The sequence below is a fragment of the Saccopteryx bilineata genome, chromosome 1 (genome assembly GCF_036850765.1).
Source record: "Saccopteryx bilineata isolate mSacBil1 chromosome 1, mSacBil1_pri_phased_curated, whole genome shotgun sequence".
In the NCBI taxonomy this organism is placed as follows: Eukaryota; Metazoa; Chordata; class Mammalia; order Chiroptera; family Emballonuridae; genus Saccopteryx; species Saccopteryx bilineata.
In genome coordinates, this window is record NC_089490.1 from 242,619,920 (window position 1) to 242,638,592 (window position 18,673).

The following is an 18,673-nucleotide window of genomic DNA, read 5'->3' on the forward strand; positions in this document are numbered from 1 at the left end:
TATAGAATAATGATACTGAAGAAGAAGAAAGGTTGTGGCGAGACCTAATTATGGAGAGAGTTACAAAATCAGCAGATGCCTGTCTTACAACTATCAACATTATGACATCCCCTAATATGCCAAAAGCTGTATATATTGAGGATGTAATTGAAAGAGTTATACAATACACTAAATTTCATTTGCAGAATACACTTTATCCTCAGTATGATCCTGTTTACAGATTAGATCCTCATGGAGGTTAGTTTGACCTTTTATACTGGTAGTATTTGAGTATAATATCAAAATTACTTATATAATTTTACCATATTGGATAGGTCAGAATGCAGTGACTTAAAATGGCATGAAAATTAAATGGATTATAATAATAAACACTGCTGTTGATTTAATTACAGTGTAAAGTTTTTAGTTAATCCAGTACTTGTTCAGTTATTTCTTTAGTACCTACTTATGTATAATAAAGTAATTTCAATTGGTCAGGGAAAAAATTTAGACTAGTTTCTGGTTTCATTTATCACTTCACCTTAATTTTTCTTGAAATACCAGTTATCTACAAAATGGATTGATCCAGGATATACTTTTTTTTTAATCTCTAACCTTTATAATTAAGCAATGAAATAGTTAACATATATATTTATAGTTGAGAGGAGGACAAATTGGTTCATTAATAACCTACATTTAGTTATCTATTTAATAATTGCAAATTAACTTAAAGGGAAATATAATCTTCCTATCTTATAATTTAACCTTACAATTATAAATATAGAAATAAAGATGAAGTAATTTAGATACAAGAATTTAAAATTCCTTGTTTTGAATTCTTTTAGGAGGCTTATTAAGTTCAAAAGCAAAACGGGCAAAGTGTTCTACGCATAAACAGAGAGTAATAGTAATGCTTTATAATAAAGTTTGTGACATTGTCAGCAGCTTATCAGAATTGCTAGAGATACAACTTCTTACAGACACAACAATTCTTCAGGTAAGTTTTTTGAAACTTTTTAGTATTTATAGACCAAATGATATAAGAGTGGAGGGTCTAATTGAGTTCGGATAACCTTGCTCAGTTGGTAATATAATATCAGCATTGTGTTAATGTTTCATGCAGAGTGTATCTTAAATTAAAATAAATTCCAGGGAAGTTTTAAAAAGAAACACTTTGTATGGAAGACAGGTAAATGAATGTGGTATAAATTCTATACTCCCAATTCTTTGAAAGATAAAATATCATTTTCTTTAAAATATCTCAGGCTGTTTTTGTTCAGAATGGCAGCAATTTTTTTGTATGTCTTTTTATTGTTGTAACATTATCCATCCACAAGGTGGAGATTAGAGGAGTAGCAGCTGTGAAGGGAGGTATGTGCTAGATAGAGTGTTTGAGGGTGAGAGGGTTCAGCGAAGGAACTAGATGCCGATCGATGAGGGGAAAGGAAATGCCCTCTCAGTGTTTTCCAGTGTTTGTTAAGGTGTTATCATTTGGTAAAGTAGAATGTTACTGAAATCAACTAAGGATGTGTGCTAATTGTTCTGTGTGTGCGCACAGGTATCGTCAATGGGAATAACACCATTTTTTGTGGAAAATGTCAGTGAACTGCAATTGTGTGCCATTAAGTTAGTCACTGCAGTAAGTATAATCCATTTCTATTTTTATTTATCCCCCCAGAAAGATATTGATGTCATTTCATTCAAACTTGCAAAAATTAATGCAGATTCTAGTTTTCCATAGATTCATTTCAACTAAGAACTATTTTAGTGTGCCTTAGATTTTAAGCACTTCTAAATACTTAAAATTATTTCAGTTAGTAATTCTATTATATTTACTATAAAGTGAGAATTGTTTAAAATCGTTTGAATTTTGTCTTTTCATACTCTGACTTCATAAGAATATAATGATAGAAAATTAGATTATCTCAGTCATTGCTATTAAAGATGTTAAAAACATTTTCATTTTAAATGGTGATTGTTTTTATATTATAGTATCATTTTTGTTTTATTTTCAAATAATTATAACAAACTTACTTAGAATCTTATAATTACTAAACAGGTATTCTCAAGATATGAAAAACATAGGCAATTAATTTTGGAAGAAATTTTTACTTCACTTGCAAGATTACCAACCAGCAAGAGGAGTTTAAGGAACTTCAGGTAATTATAACAAAGGCCAAGTATAATAAAGAACTCCCTTTATATTGTAGCCATTATATATTCTTCATCATTTCTAATTTTTTATTTTGATGATCAAGTAAAAGAACAATGAAGAATAGCTTAGATGTCTGGAATAACAGTACACATTTGGGAAACTTGAAGTTCAGTGATTCTCAAAGATCTATGGTAGGGTTTTTCAGTCCTAATGCTGTTGACATTTTGGGCCAGATAATACTTTGTTCTGCAGGGCTGTTCTGTACATTGTAACATGCTTAGCAGCATTCTTGCCCTCCAGCTACCTGATGCCAAGAGCAACATTCTTCCTTCCAGTGAATGACAAACTAAATTTTCTCTAGACACTTACAGATGTCCCCTGAAAAGCAAAATCATTCCTGGTTTAAGAAGGACTATCCAGTCTTAGTTGGGTAGCTCAGTTGGTTAGAGTATCGTTCAATTTGCAAAGGTTCAATCCCCAATCAGGGCGCATACAGGAATCAACCAATGAATGTATAAATAAGTGGAACAATAAATCAGTGTTACGCCCCACCCTCTCTCCTTTTCTCTCTCTCTAAAATTAGTAACTAAAGGAAAAAAAATTAAAAAAAAGAACCACCACCACTGTTCTGTGAGAAGAGCAATAGGAAATTAGCTCTAAAGAGTCAGAGGCAGTTATAAGGATTTTATAAGCCTTACTAAAGAACTTGGACTTAATTCTTTATCTAGTAGGAAGTTGCTCAATACTGGTCTTGTAAGAGAGCTGAAAGATTGCTCTACCAGCAGTATAGAGAGTAGACATGAAGATTAAATGCTCTGGAATCTTAGAATGGAGTAACTAAGGAATGTTATTCACCACTGTGGTCAGCATTATTGTCTTTGTTGTTATAGGTAATCATCATCATTATTATAACTATGATTATAATATTCCTGAGTGATTAAATGTGTCAATCTGATATATAAAATTAGATTGCTTTCAAAATTGTCTTCTGTAAAATATTTTTATCTTAATTTTTAGACTAATGGTATACTGATGAATAAATATCTATTTGTTAAGCATGTAGAAAAGCTATCAGCATGTGAAAGAATTTCTTTGTTTTTTTAATAGCTTACAAATGAAAGATTTAGAATTTGATTTTTATATTTTTTATTATAATTTTTTTATCTGCAGTACACAGAGTATGGAAATTCACATTAAATGCTGTGGGGTTTTTTTTTTTACTGTTTTAATTATCTAAGAATGCATAGGGATTTAGTTGGTTGGTTTTTTTTAATTATTAAAAGTAAATAGGCCCTGGCCGGTTGGCTCAGTGGTAGAGCATCAGCCTGGCGTGCAGGGGTCCCGGGTTCGATTCCCAGCCAGGGCACACAGGAGAAGCGCCCATCTGCTTCTCCACCCCTCCCCCTCTCCTTCCTCTCTGTCTCTCTCTTCCCCTCCCGCAGCAAGGCTCCATTGGAGCAAGGATGGCCCGGGCACTGGGGATGGCTCCTTGGCCTCTGCCAGGCACTGGAGTGGCTCTGGTCGCGACAGAGCGACGCCCTGGAGGGGCAGAGCATCACCCCCTGGTGGGCAGAGTGTAGCCCCCTGGTGGGCGTGCTGGGTGGATCCCAGTCGGGTGCATGCGGGAGTCTGTCTGACTGTCTCTCCCCATTTCCAGCTTCAGAAAAATGCAAAAAAAATAAATTAAAAAAAAAAGTAAATAGACATGGGCCCTGGCTGGTTACCCCAGTGGGTAGAGCATCATGCCGGCATGTGAATGTCCTGGGTTTAATGCCAGGTCAGGACACACATGAGAAGTGACCAACTGTCTGCTCTCTTCCCCTTCCTCTTCCCCTTCTATGTTCCCCCCTTACTACCGGTGGCTCGATTGGTTTGAGCATCTGCCTCAGGTGCTGAGAATAGCTTGGTTGATTTGAGCTTCAGCCCCACATGGGGATTGCCGGGTGGATCCTGGTTGGGGTGCGTGCAGGACTCTGTCTCTCTCTATCTCCCCTCCTCTCACTTAAATAATAATAATAACACTGTAATAATAATCAGACATGATGCTGTTAGAATAGATACTAAAGATAATGCCTAAGAAGTATTGGTAAGGAAAGCATCCCGAAACTTTCAGATTATAGATGACATGAAAAATAAAATTCTCTTTTTATTCTATGATTTAAATATTTTCTTCTCCATTAAAGGTTAAACAGTAGTGATATGGATGGTGAGCCTATGTATATTCAGATGGTTACAGCACTGGTTTTACAATTAATTCAGTGTGTAGTACACTTACCATCATCAGAGAAGGACTCTAATTCAGAAGAAGACTCAAATAAAAAAGTAAGAAATCTTTTGTGAGTTTTATAACTGTACTTTTATAGGAAAGATCAAATATATTCTTGCCATTGGTTTAAAACTGAAGTTTTTATTTAGAGCTTCATGGCTGGGCTTTAGAATCTTTATGGAGCACCAGACCACATTTAAGGAGACTCGAGGTCTGGTTCTATTATATGTATCAGTGATGAAATACACAAATCATTTTAATCTGAGTTTGTTTCTTTATCTGTGAAATGGGATGATAGTACCTAATGAACCTACCATACCAATTTGTAAAACTCAAGTCAGATATTGAATGTGAAACTGAATATTATAATCATATGTAATATCTGTATTAATGCATAATGTCTAATTGTAATATAATTGATTCACCAATAAAAAGAGTTTATGTCCTCAGTGTTAAGTAAATCATAGTTAAAATTTGCTGTTGGTTTGTAGCTTTTACACACTATATGCTTATAATTTCTCCAAGTTTTATAATATTGATTCAAAAAAGTTCAAAAGAAACAGATAATTTTATTTGTTATATTCAGATATATATATATGTGTGTGCTAATATATAATTAAGTGAAAATTTCATATCAAAAATGTCTAGTCCCTCTTGTTTCTCCCTCCTCTCCTAATCCCATTACTTTCTCTCTAGTCTTCCCTTTCTTACTATCAGTGACAAGTATCATGAGAGTGTTTACTCCTTACATTTATGTATTAATCGGCATAAATTTGATATGGAGGGTTTTTTTAATTTACATAAGTGATATACTGACATATTTATAGCTAATTTTTTCACTCAACATTGTTGTTGTAGCTATAACTAAATAATACCAAATTCTTTTTGACATGGGTTAGTTCATATAACCATATCAAAATTTAGAGCAAGAGTTTCTCTACATATATCTAGAAATAGAATATTAAATCATAATATACATACAACTTTACTGGAACTTGTCAGTTTAACAAAGTGGTGTTCTAGTTTACATTCTTACTTTTTTATTTGACCTGGTCTGGTCAGTGTGAAAAGATAACCATGTTTTATTTTGCATTTTCCTGGTTAATAGTGAGTTTTTTCATGTACTTATTCCCCTTTGGTTTCCTAAACTTTGAATTGACTGCTTATATCCTATCCTTTATACAATGTGTCTGTAAAGTCATGGTGCACTTTTGACCGGTCACAGGAAAGCAACAAAAGACTATAGAAATGTGAAATCTGCACCAAATAAAAGGAAGACTCTCCCAGTTTCATACTTATTCAGTGCAGTTTGATGTGGGCTCATGCACAGATTTTTTAGGGCTCCTTAGGTAGCTATCCCATATAGCCTCTACAGACTCATCACTGACTGATGGCCTACCAGAACGGGGTTTCTCCACCAAACTGCCGGTTTCCTTCAACTGCTTATCCCATGGAGTAAAGTTATTCCTATGTGGTGGCACTTCATTATAAATGTGCCGATATTCACGTTGCACTTTGGTCACAGATTCGAATTTAGTGAGCCACAGAACACACTGAACTTTCCTCTGTACCATCCACATCTCGACAGGCATGGCCATGGGCTGCTCCGCTGTATACACGGTGTTATGTCATCATCTGCACATGCGCACATGCTGCCACATCATCCTACAGAAACTGGGAGGGTTTTCCTTTTATTTGGTGCAGATTTCACATTTCTATCGTCTTTTGTTGCTTTCCTGTGACCGGTCAAAAGTGCACTATGACTTTACGGACACACTGTATTTCTAATGAAGGAGTTGAATTTTCTTCTGTTATAGTCCAATGTTTTATAAATTTTGAGCTTGTATTGTTTTTGTATTTTCAAACAACTTGTTGTTCTGGCCTAGATTTTGGTAGGCAACTATTAATATTGTATTTATTAATCACATTTGCCACTCCTACATATTTTAATAAATTATTATGAACTCAATATTTTTATTTAGTTTTGATGAAGTATTGAAATATGTAAAATATGCTAATTATGCACATTTCTTTTTATATATAAAAGAATAGTTAAGTACTTTAGTGTTTAAATATATTATCCATATTGAGAAATAACATAGCATTAGCAATTTAGCTTTTATTGGCTGGGTATTCCTTACATCTGTATAAATGTATTTCTCTCAATCTAGGTTGACCAAGATGTTGTCATCACCAACTCTTACGAAACAGCCATGCGAACAGCCCAAAACTTCCTTTCTATCTTCCTTAAAAAGTGAGTATAGTAACATACGCCAATTTTTTCACCAATGTAAAGAATATTTTATTTATTTTAAGTAAAACAATCCAATTTTCTCCCATAATCCCTGGCCCTTGATTTCCTGATCTTTAAAATGAGGGACTTCAAATATTAAAAATACAAAATTTTGTGAACTTATGTTTTACTCCAAAACTTAATGTACTAGATTGATATTCTATAATTTTTTTCCAGTAAATTTGGTGCATTCTAATTGAATAGGAAAGTTGTGGGAAGAGCTTTTTAGCCTTCTTAAAAATTTATGGTAACCTTATAATGAGAAAAACAGTAATCATTTAAGAAAATATATTGTATTTGCCAGAAAGTAATGTTAATACCAGTCAATAAATGAACTCCCTATATCAAGGGGGAAATGAAACTTGAGAAACTGATCCATTTTAAACCAAATTTTTATGTGCTCTCCTAATACCTTGTTATTAGATACAGAGAAAAGAAAACTTAGTGAAATTTTAGTTATGTTGGGTGACATGTCACCTAAGTTCACAGCCTTTTCATTATTTATCTTTGAACAGATGTGGTAGTAAGCAAGGTGAAGAAGATTACAGACCACTATTTGAAAATTTTGTTCAAGACCTTCTTTCAACAGTCAATAAGCCTGAATGGCCAGCTGCTGAACTACTCCTTAGTTTGTTAGGGAGACTGTTGGTAAGAGTATAGCATTTAAAGATTATTAGATTACTAGAAGACAACATAATGAGGATGTACTCTGATTCACAGATGATGAATTCTTTAAAAATGTGTAAGGAAATATGACCATTGAATCTCTATTTTTGCATGTGCATAATTTTACACAATATTGCGAGTACTTTGTAGAAAACTGAAATGTGACTTTTGGTGCTTTTATTTCATTACATAGAAAATAGTGCTTTAGAAATTTTTTTTCTTTTCTTTTTTTTTTGTTTGGAAGTCTTACATTATTAAAAGCATCTCAACACCAAGTCATAAGTTATTGTAGTTATTCATTTCAAAGCATGAAACTGATGAACATAAACTCTGTCATTTTTAAGAGTATTTTTAAAAACATGACGTTTTTAGTCCTCGTATAGCACAATAGAGAAATGCAAAGAAATTCTGTGATTTCTGTTTTTATTTTTAAACTATATTTGGTCTTACTTGTACAATACAAATTGTTATAAAGCAGTTGGGACCTTACTTTCTTTGAACTGGAAAATATATTAATATTATTCTGGAACCAAGATCATGGATCTTAGGCATCAGAACTCAACCTAAGAAATTCTTTGTTATATCCCATTTTTTACAAATAAACAGTTGAGTCTGTAGCCCATATTTAAAGAAAGTGACTGTATTCTTAGGGAGGTTTAATCTATAATTTTAATGAAAATGTTAAGATTTCAGAAACTCAAAAGGCAGTTATCTTATGGAAAAGTATCCCAAGGAAAAAGTTTATATTTCAGACAATACAGCAAGGATTTGGAATTTATATGATAAATTTCTATTAAAAATATGCTATTATAAACTGATTAAACTATATCAGAATTGCTTTATTTTGATGTTTAGGTTCATCAATTCAGTAACAAGTCAACAGAAATGGCTTTAAGAGTAGCATCTCTTGATTACCTTGGAACTGTTGCTGCCCGGCTGAGGAAAGATGCTGTCACAAGCAAAATGGATCAAGGGTCTATAGAGAGAATTTTAAAACAGGTATTCAGATAAAGGATTAAATTTATGGGGATACATAATAGTTTAGTACTTTCTTTAGGTATTCTTATGTCAATGTTGCATTTCATTTTATAGATTCCAAATAAGACCTATACTTTTAAAAGTAGGCTTTTGAAAAGCCCTACCGAGAAAATTAACACCTTTGGGTGAATTATAATGTCTAACAGGAACATTTAAATTACATATATGCTTAGTTTGCTTTTGTTTGCTTAGAAACCATTGTTATGTGTGATATTTTATATTTGGTTTGACAAAGTTTTATTTAAATCTTTAGTTTCTTGAGATGATAATTTTTCACACCCGTTCAAATTGTTTTGTACCTTTGAATGTTGTGTATCTTTTTATAGTGGGGAAAGGTGAGGAGGATTTTCATTTTATTATATGAGAGAGTTTTCATGTTAGGGGGAAGAAAGTTGTGGTTTTTTTGTTTTGTTTTGTTTTGTTTTGTTTTGATTTTTACAGGAACAGAGTGAGCCAGAGAGAGGGATAGATAGGGACAGATAGGAACGGAGAGATGAGAAGCATCAATCATTAGTTTTACATTGCGCGTTGCGACACCTTAATTGTTCATTGATTGCTTTCTCCTATGTGCCTTGATCGCGGGCCTTCAGCAGACCTCTTAACCCCTTGCTCGAGCCAGCAACCTTGGGTCCAAGCTGGTGAGCTTTTTGCTTAAGCCAGGTGAGCCCACCGCTCAAGCTGGCAACCTCGGGGTCTTGAACCTGGGTCCTCTGCATCCCAGTCTGATGCTCTATCCACTGCACCACCACCTGGTCAGGCGTATTTTATTGATACACTTAAACTTTAAGTATGGATGAGGTGGCAGTAATAATACAAGTTACTTAAGAAAATTAGGCCCTGGCCGGTTGGCTCAGTGGTAGAGCATTGGCCTGGCATGTGGAAGTCCTGGGTTCAATTCCCGGCCAGGGCACACAGGAGAGGCACACATCTGCTTCTCCACCCCTCCCCCTCTCCTTCCTCTCTGTGTCTCTCTTCCCCTCCCGCAGCTGAGGCTCCGTTGGAGCAAAGGATGGCCCGGGCACTGGGGATGGCTCCGTGGCCTCTGCCCCAAGCGCTAGAGTGGCTCTGGTCGAGGCAGAGCGATGCCCCGGATGGGTGGAGCATTGCCCCCTGGTGGGCGTGCCGGGTGGATCCCGGTCGGGCGCATGCGGGAGTCTGACTGCCTCCCCGTTTCCAGCTTCAGAAAAATACAAATAATAATAATAATAAAAAAAAGAAAACTGGTAGGTAAATTGTCTTGAATCCTATCACATACAACTGTTTTCATTTTTTTTCTACTGTTTTTTGTTTTGTTTTGTTTTTTGTTTTTTTAATGTCCATAACCTTATCCATGCTGGCCATTAAAAACACATCTAATTTTTTTTTACTATATATACTTTGTATTTCAAAATAATTTTAAACCTACAGAGAGAATGTAAGATTAGTACAAAGAGCTCCTGTAAACTTTCTACCCAAATTCCTTCATTGTTAACAACTGATAACATTTGTTTTATCATTCTTTTTCAAAATATACTTTCATGTGTATCTATCTATGTATTCTTTTTCTGAATCATTTGAGCAGACATAATGCCTCTATTACCACTGGATTTGAAAGTGTGATTCTCTAAACAGGTAGCACCAACATTAACCTCATATAGGAACTTGTTAAAACGCAAATTCTCAGGACTTTTCCTGGACCTACTGAATCAGAACCTCTGGGGGTGGACCCAGCAGTCTGTGGTTTAATATACTCTCCTTGTGATTCTAATGAATGCTGAAGTTTGAGAACCACTACTTAAAGTATATTTTCTACAAATAAAAACTCTTACTTTGTAGCCACAATACAATTATTAAAAGCAAGAGATTGCCATTAATATAATACATTCCTATTTTTTTAATAAGTTATAATTTGTTTCTATCATTATTTTAATGCTCAAGTTGTCCAAGATTTGACCAGTGGGAGCCCCTTTAAACTGGCTTTTGTATCTTTTTTATATATTTCTATCTCTCTTTGAGGACGTTCTTACTTTGTGGCATAATGAGATGTTTCAGGCTCATCTTTTACTTTCTTGTCACAGCCCTGGAAATGGCCATTTCTTTAAGTACTGCTTGTTTCTTTTATTGGAAAATGGGAATTTAGAAACCAAGATCTAGGTACTAGGTGACTTTTATTATTTCTTAGAGTAGACCCAGGACCCTTTATTTGTCACATATGGCCACGTAGATAGCCTATAAAACTAGATAGTAGCAGTCATTTGTAAATATTTTATGACTCTTGACATACTTTCAAATTACTTCTGGAAGTTTACAGTGTTATAGTTTATAGTACAATAATGAATTTCTGAATGTATCCATTTCACCATTCCTAGAAAATGCATTATTCTAATCCTTGTTTTCTACACACTTAGATATATTCTAAATCATATATTTGGCATTTCACATGGCAAGGCTACTGTATAAGCTGTAGACATGAGTGTCACCTCACAGTTAGTTTATCTGTATTATTCTTATTATTCTTGACAGGACCTAAAGATTCTTTTTGCTCCTGTATCAAGTAAATAGCTCACTCATTGTATAGTTAATATCTACATGAAGTAAAGTACAATTTTTTGTGTGTTTATTATAAATAAAAGTATTTTTCTTCCAGAATTAAGAAAAAATAATATCCCAAAGAAAACTAACACATAACAATACATATAATAACAGTTTCCATTTACTAGATCGAAGTTTTGAGGTGTCTGTTTTTCCAAACAGAAGACTAGTATTTAGGACCTTTCTACCTCTGAGGATTTAATGCATTGGTCTTTTTTAGGGGAGAGGAGGGTAGATAGTGAGACAGACTCCCACGTGCGCGCAACCAGGATCCACTGAGCAAGCCCATCTGGGGCAAATGCTCGAGTACAGAGCTATTTTTGGCACCTGAGGCTCTCCTCGGCACCTGGGGCCACAACTTGAACCAATTGAGCCACTGGCTGCCAAAGGGGAAGAGAAAGTGAGTGGAGGGGATGGGGAGAAACAGATGTAACTTCTCCTGTGTTCCCTGACTGGAAATGGAACCCAGAAAAGTCTACACCAGGCCAGTGTGCTAGCCACTAAACCACCGACCAGGGCCACGTTGTTCTGATTTTTATGTCAGCTACTTATGAGCTTCCTCAACAAAAAATGACATGTAGTTCATAGAAATAAAGGCCAACTTCAGCTATCAATGTAATAATGTGTTTTTCAAAAATAGTATTTTTCTGTTTCTTCCATTTAGTTTGTTATACTTATATTTTCATTCTTGTCATTTATTAGGTTTTTTTCCATCATATTTGTGTTTACAACTATGGAATTTATGCAAGTATGTTAGTAGCCTAACCTGTGGTAGTGCAGTGGTAAAGCGTTGACCTGGAACACTGAGGTTGCTGGTTCAAAACCCTGCACTTGTCTGGTCAAGGCACATATGGGAGTTGGTGCTTCCTGCTCCTCCTCCTCCCCTTGTCTCTCTCTCTCTCTTTCTCCTTTCTCTCGCCCTGTCCCTCTCCCTCTCTCCCTTCTCTAAAGTAAACAAGTAAAAATCTTTAAAAAAAAAGCCTTAGTACCTTTTTGTTTTTACTTATTCTACAGGTTTCAGGAGGAGAAGATGAAATTCAACAATTACAAAAAGCGTTGCTTGATTACTTGGATGAAAACACTGAGACAGATCCTTCGCTAGTGGTAGGATTCTTTTCACTTTTTTTTGAAATACCGCATGTTTATTCAAATTGGGTCTGAAAGAATGTTAGGAAATATTATGAAGAGGAAAAATGTTTGGAATATCGATTTTTGAAACAAAAGGATAGTTGATAATCTAAACAGAAGGGAATGGTTATAGATTGCTATATGGAATTCTGGTACAGATATAGTATACTAAAATTGTGTGACATGGGAAATATTTGAAAATCCTTCTGTAGATTATCTTTGAGACTGGGCTAGATCATTGGTTGTCACAATGGGCATGGTCCTGGTCCAGGTGGTATAAAAGGTGATCTGTTAGCATATAAAAAGAAAGTATTAGAATTTTATGTGTATATTTATTTTTAATATTTTATTTTGTGTATGTTGTATTAAGTATTAAAAATATTAATATAATGGGTTCCTATGTAAAATTTATTAGCTATATTAGTGAACAATTTGCATATATTGGGATACTTTAATTTTAACTGATGGGAAATGCAACATAAAGAGATTGGAGATAACTAAGCTATTTATTAAGCCAACTACTGAAGGTTTTCAATCATTGAAATGAACATATTATGAGTCAGCATTAAAATATTTTAATAATTGATTTGTATTTCTTAAAGAAGTTGAAATTTTGAAAATAATTAGTCTTCTACATTCAGCATTTTATTCTTTTGTTCTAGACTTTCTAGTTGACACATAATCTAATTTAACTGGCTCATGTGATACTGTCCTTAGTAGAGTAGTCAATAGTAATATTGTAGATTTAAAACAGTTGTGTTTATCAAATTATCTTTGATATCCTTATAACAGGACAAAGTAAAATAATATTTTTATTTATATATTTTGACATTCCAACTTTCTTAAAATTTGGTATTATCTGATGGAACTTGTTTTAAAATAAACCTTAATATTTGTATTTCTGATTGTGTTCTAATTTCATCAAACTCACGTCTTTTACCTAATTTCTTTTCAGTTTTCTCGTAAATTCTATATAGCCCAGTGGTTCCGTGACACAACTCTGGAAACAGAAAAAGCAATGAAATCACAGAAAGATGAGGAATCATCTGAAGGAGCACATCATGCAAAGGAAGTTGAGACAACGGGTCAAATTATGCATCGAGCTGAAAACCGGAAAAAGTTTCTTAGAAGCATTATCAAAACCACACCTTCTCAGTTCAGCACATTAAAGTAAGATTCAGAGAGAAAACACTTTCTCAGCTCTTTGAAATTTATTTACCTTCTTTACCAAAAAAATAAAATTTTAATAACTTTTGTTGTAGGATGAACTCAGATACTGTGGACTATGATGATGCTTGTTTGATTGTTCGATACTTGGCCTCTATGAGGCCGTTTGCCCAGAGCTTTGATATTTATTTGACACAGGTGAGCTTGCCTGGAAGTCCTTATACAATGATATTGATTTTTCTAATTCTGGATACTTGTGGGGTAGTATGTGATATCTGGTCATTACTGAGAACAGATAAAGATTATGAAAGGAGCATTTGTTTCTGTGTTAACAATAAGTGAGGTCTTTTACTCAAGTAAAAATTAAAGGGAGATAAATACAGTATCTTTATTCTTTTGCTCTTTTGCATGCTATACTTTGTTAAGTGTTATGTGTTCTATAATTTTTGAAAATGTCAAATTTTACTTGGCAGATCCTTCGAGTTCTTGGTGAAAATGCAATTGCCGTTCGAACAAAAGCCATGAAGTGTTTATCTGAGGTTGTTGCTGTAGACCCCAGTATCTTAGCAAGGGTAAAGAGGAGCACCAATGATTCATATTTGAGTTTTTCATTCAAATTAAAGTACTAAAATTCAAGTTAAAATACTGAGTGTAAATTATATTTTCTTTATTTGTTTTTAGCTTGATATGCAGCGTGGAGTTCATGGACGATTGATGGATAATTCTACTAGTGTCCGGGAAGCAGCAGTAGAATTACTGGGTCGATTTGTCCTTTGTCGGCCTCAGCTTGCTGAGCAGTATTACGATATGCTGATTGAAAGAATATTGGTTTGTTTTCTCATTTTTATTGTGATTCATGAATATAATTTGGTTTTCTTAGTACTACCACATCTTTTATAAAATGTTAATCTAGAAAAGTAAATATCAGATTATATATTTATATTATCCAATCTGTGAAATTGCAGCTTTCTAACAGGCATATTTCAAGAGACGGGCTGCTCAATATTGTAAAACAAATCATTGGTGAAAATTGGATTCCTTTTTTCAGTTACTATTGCCTTTTGATTGTGTCAGTGTATAGTAAGTAAATGGTAGGAACTACATGGCATAGTTAGATATTTTGGATAGGAGTCTGGAGTAATTATATGTATATAAATGGGGAGAATTATTTCAGTGAGATCTAAGTACAGAACTTTGATACCTGACAATACTTTTGAATTCTTTATGTGTATCTGCATGTTTCCTTAAAGCTGAATTATGAAAAACAAGTTAAACCAGAACATTATTTGTGTCTTAAGAGAAAAATTAAATACTGTTCTAAGATACTTAATTTTCTTGTATGTCATGGATTTCTCTGGCCCTGAAGCATTTTCCTGGAATATAAAAGGAAACATCAGCATTACTAGACATCTGTGGAATCTACACACCACCCACTGCAGGCATATTGACTTCTTTTGTAACTCAACAGAGATGCATTGGGCACATGCAGTGATAAGAGTTTATCTACCTTTAGCCTAATATCAAAATGTTATTGAGAGTTATAGATAATGAGCCTCAACTATCATAAAATTTTGATGAAAGAAAAATTTAGGGAAAGAATAGAAGAGTTTTTCCTCTTTTAATGTCTCGATCTTTCAGGAGTGAAGGCCAGAACCAACAGGATTCTCACAGCTAATGAACTCTGACAGCATATGCACTAGCAATATATCTTAACAATATTTTCATAATTCCTAAAATGAATAATGAAAACAATTTTACACAATAAGTATTTTGTGCTTACTTATTTTGAAAACTCTTTATGAAAATTTGTTAAGTTAAAGAAAAATATTACAGTGAAAACCCATGTATCCATCACCATGTGTTGTCTATATTTTTTGCTAAATTAGTTTGAATTAAAACATTTTTCTACTTCTCCCCTAGATATTTCAGCTTAAGTCTCAAAAAAATAAGGATATGGCCCTTGTTAACAGAAACCATTATCTCAACCAACCAAAATATTATCTAGTAGTCAGTTCATATTCAAATTCTTCATTTGTCTCAAAAGTTGGACAAAGAAATTTTCTTTCTAGCTTTTTTAAAAAAACAGTCTAGTCAAAAATTATGCCTTAAATTTGCTGATAATATTCTAAATTTTAGTGTATTCTGTAATTCTTTTATACACTTCCACTGTGACATTGACCACGTCAGTTTTGTTATTCCTAATTGTGTTTTTGGGGTTTTTTTTGTTTTGTTTTGTTTTTCAGAGACAGAGCGTCAGAGAGAGGGATAGTTAGGGACAGACAGATGGGAACGGAGAGAGATGAGAAGCATCAATCATTAGTTTTTCGTTGTGACACCTTAGTTGTTCATTGATTGCTTTCTCATATGTGCCTTGACCGTGGGACTTCAGCAAACCCAGTAACCCCTTGCTCAAGCTAGCGACCTTGGGTCCAAGCTGGTGAGCCTTGCTCAAACCAGATGAGCCTGTGCTCAAGCTGTTGACCTCGGGGTCTCTAACTTGGGTCTTCCGCATCCCAGTCCGACTCTCTTATCTACTGCACGACCGCCTGGTCAGGCTGTTCCTCATTGTTTTAATTTGTTCTTTTGTTTCTTTTATTTCTTATAAACCACAAGATAATGACATGATTTGATTATACTTAAGTTTGACATTTTTGTTAAAGTGTTTCATATGCTGTTTAAGTGCCAGTCACTATTCTAAAAGCTTTATGTTAGCTACCCCATTTAATTTTGGCAAGTTTATACTCTAGTATTGTGTTTAGTGCTATTTAATATTTCTTCATGTATTGGATAGCTTATTTTAAAATAAGGACAATATAATAAAATAACCCATATTATAAAAAGCATGTAAAAAAGAAATATGTAGACCATATTTACCATGTTTTAGTGACTATACTGCTTATTGGTATTTATTTTCTATTTTTATCAAATTTTATACACATAGGCATATCGATTTTTTTACTTTTAAAAATACCTTTCTGTTCTTAGGATACTGGTATCAGCGTCAGAAAAAGAGTAATAAAGATTCTAAGAGACATCTGTATTGAACAACCAACATTTCCAAAAATTACAGAAATGTGTGTAAAAATGATTCGTAGAGTTAATGATGAAGAGGGCATTAAGGTAAGATAAAACATTGACTGCTTTGAAAATCATTTTTATTTAATGTCTTAAATAATTTAAATGTTTATTATGTCTAGACTTCGTTGATTTAAATATAGTGGTGGGCAAAAATAGATTTACAGTTGCTTATATGAAAAATAATGCAATAATTAACACTACAAAAATAAACTATTTTATATACTTACAACTGTAAACCTATTTTTGCCAATGCCTATATATAGAACGTTACAATTTAATCAATATTTTTACATTATGAAGTCAAGAAAAAGACTGATACATATTAATTTCTAGATCTTGTATTAAGAAAATTGATATTTTCTAACAAATTCAGCTATTATAATATTTTGTCATTTAGGGATTGCATTATATATAGGAAACTTATTATCAAATTAAAGTTATTTTGATTTTCACATCGTATATACTTAGTTTTCTAGATTAGTAAATAATTTATTAAAAGTTTAATCCTGAGTTTATTAGTGAATTTAGATATACATGATTATCCAAATATTTGTGTTTGAGGGGGGTTGTTTTTGTTTTTTCTTTTTGGTTATTTTAAATAACTTCTTCACCAAAACTAGTAAAAATATCGTTTCATTTGTTAAAAAAATTTGAGTATATATCCTACAGAAGTTCTTGGCTAGACATAGTGTCACCCATTTAAAATATTTACCAAGTTAAAAACAAATTATAATTTTGACAAATTGGTGATTTTTTTTTTAAGAACTGAGAAATTCATACCCAAAATTCCCAGTAGCTTATGTTTTGATTATTTATAGCCTTGTGTTAGGCTTTAAAAATAGAATATGGGATTGAGAATATTACCATAATTGTTACAATTACTTAGTTTGAAATTTTCTTTCTTCTAGAAATTAGTAAATGAAACATTCCAAAAACTCTGGTTTACTCCAACTCCACACAATGACAAAGAAGCAATGACAAGGAAAATTTTAAACATCACTGACGTGGTAAGAAGACTGCAACAGGGGGATGGTCCCCGTGGGTGCTAACCTAATTGAGATCTACCCCATTTTACAAAGGGAAGGGCAATAATGAGGTATCTGGTTAACCTCTACATTGAGTACTACTTCCCCATGCAAGTAAAATGAGATTGGTGTTCCTCTGAAGCCCCATTTTTTGGCATTCATTGACTTAAGCACCAAAACTGAAATGCTTCAAATTTCTCCAGTGATTGAAACCTGAGTGGTAAAGAAGTGGATGATGGATAGATGCAGTAATAGCCAAAGGATCACAACCTGAAATGAGATAGCAATTCCTTTTCCAGAAAGCATGAGTTAAGATTAGTTGCATCATGTTAATTATAAATTTTTTGACCCACAAAACTTCATATTTTGAATATAAGAAATTTTATATTATCAATTACATGATTATCTGTTTCACTGATATCTTTAGACTTGCTATGTAGAAGGAAGTATGAAGCAAACATTCTCACTTTTATTGTTCTAGACCTTAGAGTTTTCTGACAGAGTGTGATTCAAGTTATTGTTTAAAATATAATACCAAGCCCTGGCCAGCTAGCTCAGCAGTAGAGTGTTGGCCCGGCGTGTGGAAGTCCCGGGTTCAATTCCCGGCCAGGGCACACAGGAGAAGCGCTCATTTGCTTCTCCACCCCTCCCCTTCTACTTTCTCTCTGTCTCTGTCTTCTCCTCCCGCAGCCAGAGCTCCATTGGAGCAAAAGTTGGCCGCAGCACTGGGGATGGCTCCATGGCCTCTGTCTCAGGTGCTAGAATGGCTCCAGTTGCCAGCAAGAAACAGCCCATATGGGCAGAGCATCGCCCCCTGGTGGGCATTCCTGGTGGATCCCAGTTGGGCACATGTGGTAGTTTGTCTCTGTGCCTTCCCACTTCTCACTTTAGAAAAATACTAAATAAATAAATTAAAATTAAAATTAAAATATAGCCTGACCTGTGGTGGCATAGTGGATAAAGCATCGACCTGGAAATGCTGAGGTCGCCGGTTCGAAACCCTGGGATTGCCTGGTCAAGGCACATATGGGAGTTGATGCTTCCAGCTCCTCCTCCCTTCTCTCTCTCTGTCTCTCTCTCCTCTCTCTCTCTCTCTCTCTCTCTCTCTCTGTCTCTCCTCTCTCTTGTCTCTCCTCTCTCTCTCTCTTCCTCTCTCTCCTCTCTAAAAATGAATAAATAAAATAAAAATGAAAAATTAAAATATAATACCACATTTAATTGTAGCACATTACACTAATTTTTTAATGTTTTCTAAAATATTTTTATAATAAAATTCTTACTAAAAATAATAGTTTGCTTTAAAAATA

The 18,673-nt window shown here is 34.0% G+C and overlaps 1 protein-coding gene across 5 annotated transcripts in view; it reads left to right on the forward strand.

Moving 5' to 3' along the window:
* Window positions 1-18,673, forward strand: part of NIPBL (NIPBL cohesin loading factor) — a 213,506-nt gene that overhangs the window by 158,761 nt on the left and 36,072 nt on the right. For all 5 annotated transcript variants that reach the window (XM_066239927.1, XM_066239936.1, XM_066239900.1 and 2 more), the window contains exons 17-31: window positions 6-237; window positions 825-976; window positions 1,538-1,618; window positions 2,039-2,139; window positions 4,318-4,456; window positions 6,572-6,654; window positions 7,209-7,341; window positions 8,215-8,358; window positions 11,983-12,072; window positions 13,052-13,266; window positions 13,359-13,461; window positions 13,737-13,835; window positions 13,945-14,091; window positions 16,249-16,383; window positions 17,250-17,348. In XM_066239927.1, coding sequence (XP_066096024.1) covers window positions 6-237; window positions 825-976; window positions 1,538-1,618; window positions 2,039-2,139; window positions 4,318-4,456; window positions 6,572-6,654; window positions 7,209-7,341; window positions 8,215-8,358; window positions 11,983-12,072; window positions 13,052-13,266; window positions 13,359-13,461; window positions 13,737-13,835; window positions 13,945-14,091; window positions 16,249-16,383; window positions 17,250-17,348 — 1,953 coding nt within the window. The remainder of the gene's footprint in view (window positions 1-5; window positions 238-824; window positions 977-1,537; window positions 1,619-2,038; window positions 2,140-4,317; window positions 4,457-6,571; window positions 6,655-7,208; window positions 7,342-8,214; window positions 8,359-11,982; window positions 12,073-13,051; window positions 13,267-13,358; window positions 13,462-13,736; window positions 13,836-13,944; window positions 14,092-16,248; window positions 16,384-17,249; window positions 17,349-18,673) is intronic.